At 32.8% G+C, this 13,397-nt stretch overlaps 1 protein-coding gene across 1 annotated transcript; it reads right to left on the bottom strand.

Moving 5' to 3' along the window:
- Positions 1-8,585: 8,585 nt before the first annotated feature.
- LOC133866279 (transcription factor MYB119-like) lies at positions 8,586-10,630 on the bottom strand. The gene is made up of 3 exons (XM_062302807.1): positions 10,248-10,630; positions 9,978-10,104; positions 8,586-9,323 (listed from the first exon to the last, which is right to left on the bottom strand). Exons 1-3 carry the CDS (start codon positions 10,628-10,630, stop codon positions 8,586-8,588), a joined length of 1,248 nt encoding a protein of 415 aa, XP_062158791.1.
- Positions 10,631-13,397: the final 2,767 nt, after the last annotated feature.

Below are 13,397 nucleotides of genomic sequence, written 5' to 3'. Positions count from 1 at the left end.
AAAGAAATATTTCAAAAGGGTGACGAAAATAAGGTGTCGTGTTTGAACAGAATACACGTTTCAGAAATGCGGCGACCTGGCGAATGATGCGGGCTTAAAAAATAGTCAAACCTGCTAGCAGCTTGCGGAACTCTCGGTGAAACGTGTCGTCCTGTGAATCGATCTCGTGAGCCGAGGTTCTGGTCCTATGACTCTTCTAGATGTGGCAAAACAGCCGGTCTCTGCCCGGCCTTTTTTTTCTTTTACCGTGGCTCACTATTTTTTTTTATTATTATTTTTTTTTTTAAGTAGCCTCGTTACTCACAATTTAGGATGAACAATTGAGACAGTTATTAACCGTTGCTAATTGCCAATTATTGCTAATTAAATAGCTGAAAATTTTAAAATAACATTAATCAAATAACCGGGTATATTAATTGCGATTACTGATTTTAGAAAACCGATTAATAACTAGACAATCAGTTTCTATATATATATATATATACAAATAATTATATATATATTGTAGATGAGCCTAAGACTTAACTTTTAAATTCAAAAAAATAAATCATCTTACATTTTTTTAATATAAAAGTTTGGTATTTTTTTGAATTGTCATTATATTTTATAATATTTGTTTATTTGATTTTCTTTGTAATCATTTTATTCAATCTATGGACTTGATTATGAATTCATTGAGATGAATAAATGGTGAATGGTAGTATAGTAGTATTTACTATTTAACATTGAATATTGAATGGAAACGAAAAAAAAAAAAAAATCAACAATATATGAAAACTGGTTACTTGGTTAATAACCGTTTTTTAATAATTGAATAACCAGCGGTTTGTTTCGATTAGAGGAAGCATGAGTCACATAAAAGAATTAATCAAAATTATAATCAGGGTTTTCTTTAATTAATTGTAAGATCCAAAATCACATTAAAAAAAAAAAAAAAAAAAGGTATGGTTTGTAAAAATTAACTCTTTTATTTATGTTTTGTTATTTACTATTCGAATTTTGGAATGAAGTTTTTATTGGTTGGTGAAAAGTTTTTTAAAAAAGGAAAAAAGGAAGAGGATGTGAGAGATTTGCATGTGAAACTCATTAGTCAATTCTAAGACAAGAAAGACCATTCCAATGGACCAATTCGGCTCAAAGATTTGTAGGGGGAGGATGTCAATGCTGTATTTGTTGGCGACCTATTGGGGAAAGATCTACAAATATTTAATTGCATGTGAAACTCATTTGGTGTCTGATTTTGGCCTAACTAAATTTTGAGGAAGCATGATTAAGTTAGGCCAAAATAAGACACCAAACTTCCTAACCAATACTTAATAAACCCAATTAATTCATTAGCATTAGCTTCTCTTAATTTTTTTCTTAAATTTAGAAAAGAGATAAAGAAAAGATAAACTATTTAAATATTATTTCAAATAAACGATAGATGAATGAGACATGAAACAAATGAAAGAAAGCGAATTAACTTCGGATATGACGGAATACTTTTTGCAACATTCTCATCCAATATAACACTTTACATGTAAGATTTACAATTTTGATAAGAGTAATAATTACAAAAATAATGATTACTTTGTTACACATAATACAAATAACCAAGGAGACTCTTCTTTATCCAATGTTGTAGATAATCAATTAGACTATTCTTTATCCAATGTTATAGTTGATAAACGTGAAGGCTTTGTTGACCGAGGAGACTCTTCATCCTTAACAGCCCCCCTCAAACATATGGGAGGTGGAGTGACCATGAGTTTGTCTTTGAGAAATACAAATTTGGATGATATGAGTCCCTTGTAAAAAATCTTAGCACATTGATTTGCTATGGATATGTAACTAGCAACAATATCCTTACGTAATATTTCCCCTCTGATAAAATGATAGTTAACTTCAATGTGCTTTGTTCTAGCATGATAGATATGATTAGAAGCTAAAGCAATAGAATCTAAGTTATCACACCAAAGTCAAGGGCGATTAGATAAGACGGCCTTCAAATCTTTAAGAAGCATTTGTAACCAATATAGTTTAGCGATGGTGATAGCCATGGCATGATACTCAGCGTCTGTGCTGGACCTTTATGATGTTTTTGTTATGAGGTCTAGGACAGAGAGACTAAGTATCATTGTCACACAAAGCTTGAATTGCACTTTCCGTAGCAGCAAACCAATAGGGATGAGACATAGCCTAAGAGAATGTAGTAGGTTCTCTAGGTAAAGAGATAGAATGCATGGCTTTCAAGGGATACTTTGTGAACTTGAGAGAATGATAAATGTGATAGTTTGTTAAGTCTTTGGGCTTAGAATTACTTGTCATAGATCGAGTGACAATATGAGAAGAAGAGGGCTCAAATGGATGAGACAAATCTTGGCTTAATGATTGAAAGGTTTCTAGTATAACAGTAGGGATTGGTACTGCAATGATAGGGTTGTTAGTATAGTTTCCGGTACAGTGAGGTACGCCTTTGTTGGTACTTGCTTTGATTGCTGCAAAACAATAAAAGTAAGCAAAAGAGCTTGTCGGGGGTGCTGGCTGGATCTCACTCTGATGCTTAAGTCAGCATGTATTTCGGGAATGAAAAAAATAGCAATGATCTAGGGTTCTTGAAAGGAATTTCGTCCCCTTTTACCTAATACATTTTGTGTGACGACACTTTTTTTTTTTTTTTTGATACAATATATAAAACGAGTCATCATAGTGGCACGACTACATGTCGCTCAACCAACATATGGCGCATGCCCCATAACATGCACCTGACAATCAGAGTTACATCTAACAACGGAATATAATACTCAATGTGCAGCGGATAGAGTTGCAATTTTTGACACGACCAGCAAACCCGACACGAACACTACACGAAAAAATATAGGGTTTGGGTTCGGGTCATAATCGGGTCAACCCGATTATCACCCGATTAGAAAGCCAACCCGATTGCGACCCGATTTTTTTTTTTTATTATTATTTTTTTTTTCCAACCCACCAACCCGTTTATGACACGTTTACGACTCATTAACCCATTTATGACTCGAAACCCGTTTATAGCATTTTTTTGAATATATATATATATATATTAAATAATCACAATCGGGTTGACACGCCAACCCGATTATTAATTGGGTTGTATTCGGGTTGAACTTCAACCCGCCAACCCGACGGGTCGACACGAACCCAACCCACCAACTCGAATTGCCAAACCTTGCAGCGGAACACGTATTATAAGCGAAAATACATCTAATACATAACAGTTAATTACAACAGGAGCCATTTACAAGTCTATCTATTTAAGACTTATAAAACACATTACACTAACTACATATTAAAATAAATGCTCAACAAATACATATGTCACGTAGGACACCAGCCATAAATAAAATACCAAAATGCTGACTACCCATGAGTCCGTGACTGATGACTGTCGCGATGTGCTCCAATCATAACATCATATACGCTAGGTGGATGAGTCAATATCTATATCTGTAGAACCTGCAGTCAAAGCAACAATGTCTGTACGAATGCGGGGGCTGCCGCATCTGTACATGTGGAATTATGAGCCCACCGTCTTAGCACAAATAAATACACTAAGACCTTAGAGGTATACTATTCATTAAGTTTTCGCAAAGAACCAACTATTCTTTATAGTCTTGCGTACGCTATAACAGCTACCAATTTTATAGACTTTTGTTTGAAAAACCCACGTAGCCGATATAGCGAACACCGACTAATATAAAACATTTTAAGCATACTATGTAGCTGAGACTTATACGTAGAAGTTCCATTGTTGAAAACAACTACATACATCATCACTTACTATAATACTTTTGATTCAGTGAGACTTAGAAAACAATGACATTTAAATCATGAAACCATTCGATAGAAATATGCATCAGTTCTTTCTCATTGAGACTCTTATGCATACTAGTATAAAAACATTACTCATAAAAACAATGTTATACATGCCCATGCTCATTGTTTTATGCCTTAAGAATTTAACCCAAGTATAGTGCTTTAAGGGAATCTAACCCAAGTAAGCACCTCATGGGAATTGAACCCATGGTGAAGCACTTCTTGGGAATCTAACCCAAGTAAGTACTAGTACCTCAAGGGAATCTAACCCAAGTAGGCACCTCATGGGAATCTAATCCATGGTCGAGGGTCTCAAGGGAATCTAACCCAAGTAAGTACCTCGGGGGTACCTTAAGGGAATCTAACCCAAGTAGGCACCTCATGGGAATCTAACCCATGTATAGTTTCCCGTGGGCTATGAACCTCACTTCGATGTACGTTTAGCGTTCATATGCTTATACCTCATGCCTTAAAACAATACATTTCATTTCATGAATCATTATTGTAACACATGCTTTATTTAAAAAACATAAACAGTTCAACATGTCATTTCTTAAACAATTTGCACAACTTAAATCTCCAACCGCAACAGGCATCAAATACATACATTTAATTCCCAACCACGACAAACAGTCAAACATTTAAAACATAATTCAAATTACACTTTTCATTCATGCAACAATTCTCATAAACATCATTGCGGTATTTTAACATAATTGAAACTACTCAAATCATCCAAACACATGTATTTCGACATACAGTCGGTTCGGATTTGTAAAACACATATATTTTGAAATTCTATAATATACAAAAATAGTAGTTTCTCAGTGAGTAGAATACTTACCTTGGCTGCGCGGATTTAAACACTAGGTCTCCTAAACACCACCTTGCAATGTATCATTATGGAATAACACATTGCACTATTTTGCACTTTAAATGATTAACACCCTAATTAGCACTTGAATCGCTCAAGGCTAAACCGTTAGAAAACCCATAATATTTTTAAGGGTTCCAAACGTCTATCCATAAATCCTAAACGATAACTAAAACTCAAACAATACTAACCCAAAGTAATTACTAAGGATTAGATATTAAAATCACTATTTAATTAATTACTAACCCGCAATTATTTCACTAACTCATAAATTATTTTCGCGAACACTTTTATAATAATATTAGCCCTAAAATTATATTCACTAATATATAAATTATTTTCGTTAACCTAGTCACATAAAACACTACCGTATTTAAAACAACATTAACCCAAAAATTATATTCACTATTCTTTTACACTAATTACTAACTTATTAACATAATTTAACATTATAGGTTTTAATCACTTAAAAACCCTCATATTAATTTAACCCATCAAATTATGTTTTTCAAAATTAACTCATAATTTATAAAACACTACTCCCATTACAATGTTATTAACTCATAAGCATTTAACTAAGGGTTAATCTCATAAAAACACAACTGAAATTAAATATTCAAAAGTTAGGGTTTGAGAAAACTCACCAAACCAAAACTCATGGTTTAGGTAGTCTCAAGCAAGTTCCAAGTAACCCATGCCTAAAGAAAACACTAGATTAAACTCACATTTCAATATTTTAATCCAAAATTTGAAGAGCACGAGTTTAGTGTTTTACCTTAAAATGATCAATGAAAATGTAAATTCGAGTGCAAGGATCACGTTTTCGAAGACGGATTGAAGATCAGACCGTTGAATATTCATACATTGTGATTTTTCTATGAAAAACCAAATGGACTTTTGGAGAAACTCTCCCTGTTTCTTTTTTCTTTTCTTTTTTTCTTTTCTTTTTGTGGAAGGCATCGTATTTTATTTTTTAATTTTTTTTCCTAAAGGGCCGTGTGGCCCTTCTTTCCTAAAATGGCCATCGGGCCACATTTTTTTTTTTTTTTTTATTCTTTTAGCTTCTCTTTTCTGAATCTTCTTTTTCCTTTTCTATTTTATTTTTATTTAATTTTCTTTTATCTCTTGTCTTTTACCATATGATTATTCTACACCCAACTCTTCCCTTTCTTTCAAAGGCCGACACACCGCATCTCTCCATTTAATGTCCCATTCTATTTTATCTTTTGTTTTCATCTGATTCTCTTTTCATTTTTTAATATTTCTTTTATTTAGTTACTTTTCTTTTAATTTATTTAATTTTTCTATTACTTTTCTATTTATTTCATTTACTTATTATTTCTTTAATCTTATTTTCTATTTTATCTTCCCTTTTCTATTATTTATTTGGACCTAAAAATATTATCTGCACGTCTTATTGCATTTTCTAGTCATCTAATTAATCTTAGTCGTTTCTCCACTAAATTTTTGGGAAAGAATTTTGTCAACGAAACATAGTAATAATATTCTTTGACTGATTATTTAGAGTTTTAAAAAAAAATAAAATTGTTGTTGTTGTTGATCTATTGAAAGAATGGATCGATCATGGTCCGGCACTTATCAATGCATGAATCATGTGTTTCTCATATGTATTTTAAAAAGTGTATATGATTACATGTTTTAAGGACAAATGTCAATTTAAATAGCTTAATTTTTTTTTTTCCGCTCAATTTATTTGAAAAAAAACTTTAATCTTTTTTTATTAATGGTGTCGTTAATTGATCGATCATTTCTTATTAAATATCAGCCCTACTTTTTTCACATGGAAAGAAAGATGTTTTCTTGTGTTTTAGAGTACTAATTTATAGGGAAAAGTACACATAACCCCCTCAAACTATCACCTCATTGTCAATGTCCCCCCAAACTACCAATTGTGTCAATGTACCCCCCTAAACTACAAAAAACTGTCAATGTCCCCCTAATGACAAAAATACCCTTCATAAAATTATTAAAATAAAATAAAAACTAAAAAAAATTTTAAAAAATTAAAAATAACAAAAATTTATACAAAAAAAAAAATTAAAAATAAAAAAACTGTTTTTTTTTTTTTATTAAAACAAATTATTTTTCTAAGTTTCAGTTAATTTTTCGTTTGTTTTTTTTTTAAAAAAAAAATCTTTTTTTTTTTAATTTAATAAAAAACTGGGTTTTCCTTTTTCTTTTTCGTTTTTTTTTTTTTTTAAAAAAAAATTGTTTTTATATTTTTCAGTTATTTTTTCGTTTGTTTTTTGTTTTTTTTTTTAAAGAAAAACTTTCTTTTTCCTTTTTTTATTTTTTTTTTCGTTTTTTATTTAATTTATTTAATTTGTTTTTTAAAAAATAATATTTTAGTTTTAGTTTTTTTTTTCAAATTTATAAGGACATTTTTGTCTTATTCAAAAAAAATTTGGATTATTTTTGTCTTTTTGTTGGTATTATGGGGGACATTGACATTTTTTGGTAGTTTGAGGGGGGCAATTGACACAATTGGTAGTTTGAGGGGTACATTGACAATTGAGTGATAGTTTGAGGGGGATATGTGTATTTTTCCCTAATTTATATTTAGAGAAATGATCCCTACACTCATTTCTCACAACAGCCCCACAACAAGCTGACGTGGTTGGTAATATTTTATTATTTTTTTACAAAAAGAAAACAAAAAAATAATAAAATATTACCAGCCACGTCAGCTTGTTGTGGGGCTGTTGTGAGAAATGAGTGTAGGGATCATTTCTCTTATATTTATGTACTTGTTCCAATTATATTAGATGTGTAACCGAAGATAATATAGCACCATAAACAATAATAAAAACATAATTAAAAGTAGTAATTACGACAGTGAAACCATTACTAGCTTTCTCAAGTATCGGATAATTTTTCAACGATTAATGAGTAATTATGTATAATGGCATTCTCAATTTATGGTTGCATTTTTTTATTTTTTTTTCCTTTTAATTAAGATTGATTTAAGGGTAAATTTTTATATATATATATCTCAATGTGTTGACCTGGCAGGATCTAGTTAGTAGTTTTTTTTTTTTTTATTATTGTTCAAGGGTTGATCCATGACTAGTAGACCTTGTCACGTTGGCATATTGAGATATTTGTGAAATATGGTATATTATATAGCATTTTTTTCAAAATAACGCGTTTAAATTATAGAGTAATGCTAAAAATTAAATTAGCTTTTATCTCATTACTATTTTACATTACAGACATTGTTGTATCAATCGGCCCTTGAATTTTTACTTTGATTTTTATTTTTCTAATAAGAAAAGATTAGAAACCATAATTTAAAAAAATAAAAAATAAATAAAAATTAGAAGCACGCTAATGCTTCTATTTATATCGGTGTAAAATATTTTTCGTATTTTTCATTGTTTGGTGCGACAAGTAATAATAGCCAACTAAAAACATTTTTGATTTGAACAAAAAAGTTTGTTTAATTTCGGTAAAATATCCCCCCCCCACCCCCGGGCTTTTTTTTTTCGAGTTAAGTTTTTCATTCTCAAATGGTTGGAGTTTGCCAAAATAACTCCGAGCCTATGCTAGACCATTGTCAAACAACGAAAAATGTTTTCAACATAAAACAATTTTTTGAAAAAAATATATTTTGTCGAAAAATATTTTAGGTCGAAATAAACAAAGCCTAAATTAAAAAATGCATCTGGAAATACCATGTGTGCCTCTATGAAGTACATTGTTAATATTTGAAAAAGCAAAGAAAAAGACGTAACAGAAAAGAAAAGAAAAGAAAGCAAGATTTCCCAGTAAAATGATTGCTGTCGATCGAGCTACAAAACAAAAACAAAAGCCACTTGTTGACAAATTCATACCCGATATCATATAAGATTAATTAACCTACAAAGAAGCTGCTGTTACTGCCCTGAGAGAACTGAGAATTTGATGAGACCAACTCTATCAAATCCATCTCTTTCTTTGCAATAGAGGAGTAAGCTTGATGATCTGCCAGCAGCAACTCCATGTTCATGTCGTTCGACTCGTAGCTGTAATCATTGGCGGCAGCGCCGCCATTCAGCAGGTAAGACAGGAAGAGGTCAGAATACAGGTGGGTCTCTTTTGTTTGGAGGTTAACGTTGTTGTTGGCGGTCGTCTGAAAGCTTGAACACTCGACAACATCATGATCAGTCAGCAGCTGACCGCCATTGTTGTCAATAACATGAAATGTCTCCGGTTGATTAATGTTGTCAACATGCGGCTGGTTTGCAAAGAAGTTTTGCATGAAGAGCAGTTCATCGTCATACGTTTGAGAAATGTTCAATGTGGGTGAGTCAAGAAGTTCTTCGGAGAGGGTGGAAGTGTTACTGGTGGTGGGGGGGGTGGAAGTGTTGTTATTGAGCGTTTTGCTTCTGATGTAGTCTTGAAGAACAGAAGACTGGGGCTTTCCCTTTTGACGATCTGTCTGCTTGTTCTTTCTCCTTGAATTCTGCCTTCTTTTCGTGGCATTCCAATGGTTCTTTATTGCATTTTCTGTTCTTCCTGGAATGAACTTAGCGATCTCCGCCCATCTGTTCCCAACCTTCTCATGAGCTTCAACTAATACCCTCTCCTCCTCCTCACTCCAGTTATCCTTCTGAAACAAACCCATACAGCAACAAGAATGGTTAAAAGTATTGATTAATCGATTAAATTTACTTTTTTTTTTTCATAAGGTTAAGAATGATTTAACAAGAACAAAAACATTGGGCTATTGCATTGTAAAAGCTAAGAGAATTAGCCAATGTCACATAATTCTACATATACAAAGGCATCAACTTTTATAACGCTCGGGTATATATGCATGTATAAAAGAGATGATGAACAGTTAAAATTACTCACTGAAAAAAAAAAGGGATAATTAAACAATTTTTGGAAGGAGAATATATGGTGTCAACGATCTAATTAAGCTTTAACTGCATGTCATGGTAATACTATGCGAATCTAAAGCCATGGATCACAAAGATCGAAGAAGGATCTAATGAAGATAATGAAATAGATCTCCTACATAGATCCTTTAGAATCTGAATCTGTATCTTCTATACATTGACTAGGAAACTAGTGTAGATCGATTACAACACAAACCAGATAATTAACGAAACGTATGATTAATTTTTCTTGTCGAAATAATGGTTTAGTTATATCAAATCTAAGAATCTAATACAAGTTTTCAGTTCTTAGATACCCATAAAAGTCCTAGGTTCCAAACCAATTACATGTATATATATATATATCACAACATGAAGAAAACCTTGATATCTGGGCGTAAATGATTGTGCCATCTCTCCCGACACTGCTTGCCAGCTCTTCCAGCCAACTTCTCAGCTATCTGCGCCCATTTCCTCACTCCATATTGCTTCACCAACCTGATTAGTGTCCTTCAAACCATGAAAAAAAAACCCAAAAATATTTCAGTCTATTGATACAGGAAACAAAGATATATAAATATTAATATATACTACTTGTAAAAATATAAGGAAAAAGAAAAAAGAAAAAGAAAACATCAAGCCTTTTATTTCACCTATCCTCCTCATCTGTCCATTGCCCCTTGATCAAAGCTTCAGACGAGCATTTTTTAGCTTTCTTTGCCACGCTTTTAGAGTTCTTCCCCACGGCCTTCACTTCTTCTTTGAAAACCATATTAGGGTTTCTCTCGTGCATCCAATTCAGCGGCTCTCCATCTAAAAAAAACCCGTCAACAAAGCTGAACAAGGCGTTATCTGAAACAAGCACTTCTTTGTTTTTTGCATAGTTCTGAGCTTGTTGCTGGGAGAAATGGTTTTGCCCATACAAGAACCTGTCTATGGCTGTTAATGGCGGACCGGGACAGTATAGGGGAGGGTTATTCTGGGAATTTTCATTCCCGTAAGTGCCTCTCCCACCACCTTCTCCTCGTCCTTCCATAACAGGAGCTACCTTGAAGTGGAGACTGAAAATTAACCAGAAGAGAAAGGGATGTTTTGTGGGCTTGATTTTTGGGAAGGTTTTTTTTTTTTTTTTTTTTTTTCCGCTTAGCTTGTGAGACAACCTCCATGACAAGAGCTGGACAATAAGCTTATACCAAGCCTTGTAATTAGCCACATGACATGATAGCCATTGATCCGGGGGAACATTCAACGGCTGAGAATCAGATTTGGGTGTAACTCCTAAGCTTCCTCTCTCAGACAAAAGTAGAAAGAGTAGGGGAGAGATTAGTGGGTTCGTTATTAAACCCACAATTATTGTTAATTTAATTCCTTGTCTTATAAAAAAAAAATTTACAAATTATTGATAATTTTGGCGCCATTATGTTGAAAAGACGAATATGGCCCTTTTTTAAGGCAATTTTGAGGGTGATTTTGATATTTCAATGCCAAAACTAAAAAAAAAAAAAATGGAGGTCATAATTATTAAAACAAAAGGAAAACGTTGGTAGCTAAGGTCATTTCTAAAAATTAATTGTGATTAATTAGGGTGAGGAAATTGGGGAGAATTGTAAGACCTAGTTTTTAATTGCATGCTTGGATGGCTGCTAATTGCCTGCACATGGACGTAATATTTGCCCTTTTCTCTGTTTCTTATCTTTTTGGCTTATAAAAGCTCACTATTAATTTCACAAATGGGAAACAACTTAAATTTGCATGTTGATGAGTCAACATTTTAGAATTCAAAGAGGTAATTTAGCTCAAAGCAATGACGATTTATTTTGGTATTTTAAAGCTTTTTTTTAAGTGCATGCCCCAAAGATCACAAGGGTCATGTATAAACTAGTTTTTTTCCTTTCTCTTTCTTGTATATTTTATTTTTTAGAGAGAGAGAAAACCATGTTTAAAGTGGCTGGAAACTGATTAGGAGGGATCCAATATTGCGCTAGACATGAGCTAAAAATACATCTTCTAAGAAAAGGACATGAGAAAGGATGAAATTATCGAAATCACAATTTTATTCAATTTTTATCTTGCTTTGTTGATGTAGCACTGTTTCAATAAGCTCTTGTTAAAAAATAAATATTTAAGGGCTGATTGACATGGACAGGTCAGCAAAGTAAGATAAAGTTTGGACTATAACATTACTCTAAGAAAATCCATGTTATCCTTAAGATTATATATATTAGTAGTCATTTATTATTTACCCCTTGTCCAGATAGATCAAAAGGGATAAATTTTTCACCATCCAAGTAAATTGATCAAAGCTTCAGACGAGCATTTTTTAGCTTTCTTTGCCACGCTTTTAGAGTTCTTCCCCACGACCTTCACTTCTTCTTTGAAAACCATATTAGGGTTTCTCTCATGCATCCAATTCAAAGGCTCTCCATCCACAAAAAACCCATCAAAAAAGCTGAACAAGCCGTTATCTGAAACAAGCACTTCTTTGTTTTTTGCATAGTATTGAGCCTATTGCTGGGAGAAATGGTTCTGCCCATACAAGTACATGTCTATATATGGCTGTTAATGGCGGACTGGGACGGTATAGGGGAGGGTTATTCTGGGAATTTCCATTCCCGCAAGCGCTTCTCCCACACCACCTTCTCCTCGTCCTTTCATAACAGGAGCTACCTTGAAGAGGAGACTGAAAATTAACCAGAAGAGAGAGGGGTGTTTTGTGGGCTTGATTTTTGGGAAGGTTTTGTTTTGTTTTTTTTTTTTTGCTTAGCTTGTGAGACAACCTCCATGACAGGAGCTGGACAAGAAGCTTATACCAAGCCTTGTAATTAGCCACATGGCATGATAACCGTTGATCCGGGGAAACATCCAATGGCTAAGAATCGAATTTGGGTGTAACTCCTGAGCTTCCTCTCTCAAACAAAAGTAGAAAGAGTAGGGGAGAGATTAGTGGGTTCGTTATTAAACCCACAATTATTGTTAATTTAATTCCTTGTCTTATAAAAAAAAAATTTACAAATTATTGATAATTTTGGCGCCATTATGTTGAAAAGATGAATATTGCCCTTTTTTAAGGCAATTTTGAGGGTGATTTTGATATTTCAATGCCAACACTAAAAAAAAAAAATGGAGGTCATAATTATTAAAACAAAAGGAAAACGTTGGTAGCTAAGGTCATTTCTGAAAATTAATTGTGATTAATTAGGGTGAGGAAATTGGGGAGAATTGTAAGACCTAGTTTTTAATTGCATGCTTGGATGGCTGCTAATTGCCTGCACATGTACGTAATATTTGCTCTTTTCTTTGTTACTTATCTTTTTTGCTTATAAAAGCTGACTATTAATTTCACAAATGGGAAACAACTTAAATTTGCATGTTGATGAGTCAACATTTTAGAATTCAAAGAGGCAATTTAGCTCAAAGCAATGACGATTTATTTTGGTATTTTAAAGCTTTTTTTTAAGTGCATGCCCCAAAGATCACAAGGGTCATGTATAAACTAGTTTTTTTCCTTTCTCTTTCATGTATATTTTATTTTTTAGAGAGAGAGAAAACCATGTTTAAAGTGGCTGGAAACTGATTAGGAGGGATCCAATATTGCGCTAGACATAAGCTAAAAATACATCTTCTAAGAAAAGGACATGAGAAAGGATGAAATTATCGAAATCACAATTTTATTCAATTTTTATCTTGCTTTGTTGATGTAGCACTGTTTCAATAAGCTCTTGTTAAAAAATAAATATTTAAGGGCTGATTGACATGGACAGGTCAGCAAAGTAAGATAAAGTTTGGACTATAACATTACTCTA

Source organism: Alnus glutinosa, chromosome 4 (genome assembly GCF_958979055.1).
Source record: "Alnus glutinosa chromosome 4, dhAlnGlut1.1, whole genome shotgun sequence".
Taxonomy (NCBI): domain Eukaryota; kingdom Viridiplantae; phylum Streptophyta; class Magnoliopsida; order Fagales; family Betulaceae; genus Alnus; species Alnus glutinosa.
Note: the sequence above shows the minus strand (reverse complement) of the source record. Positions and strands in the feature narration are given on the sequence as shown.

Bases quoted from the DNA above. Each gene is read 5' to 3' on its own strand.
- LOC133866279 (XM_062302807.1), bottom strand. From the start codon at position 10,630: ATGGAAGGACGAGGAGAAGGTGGTGGGAGAGGCACTTACGGGAATGAA. The intron at 10,105-10,247 runs GTGAAATAAAAG...CATGGTTTGAAG, and splicing joins TGGACAGATGAGGAGGATAG to GACACTAATCAGGTTGGTGA. The intron at 9,324-9,977 runs GTTTTCTTCATG...GGTTTGTTTCAG, and splicing joins ATTTACGCCCAGATATCAAG to AAGGATAACTGGAGTGAGGA.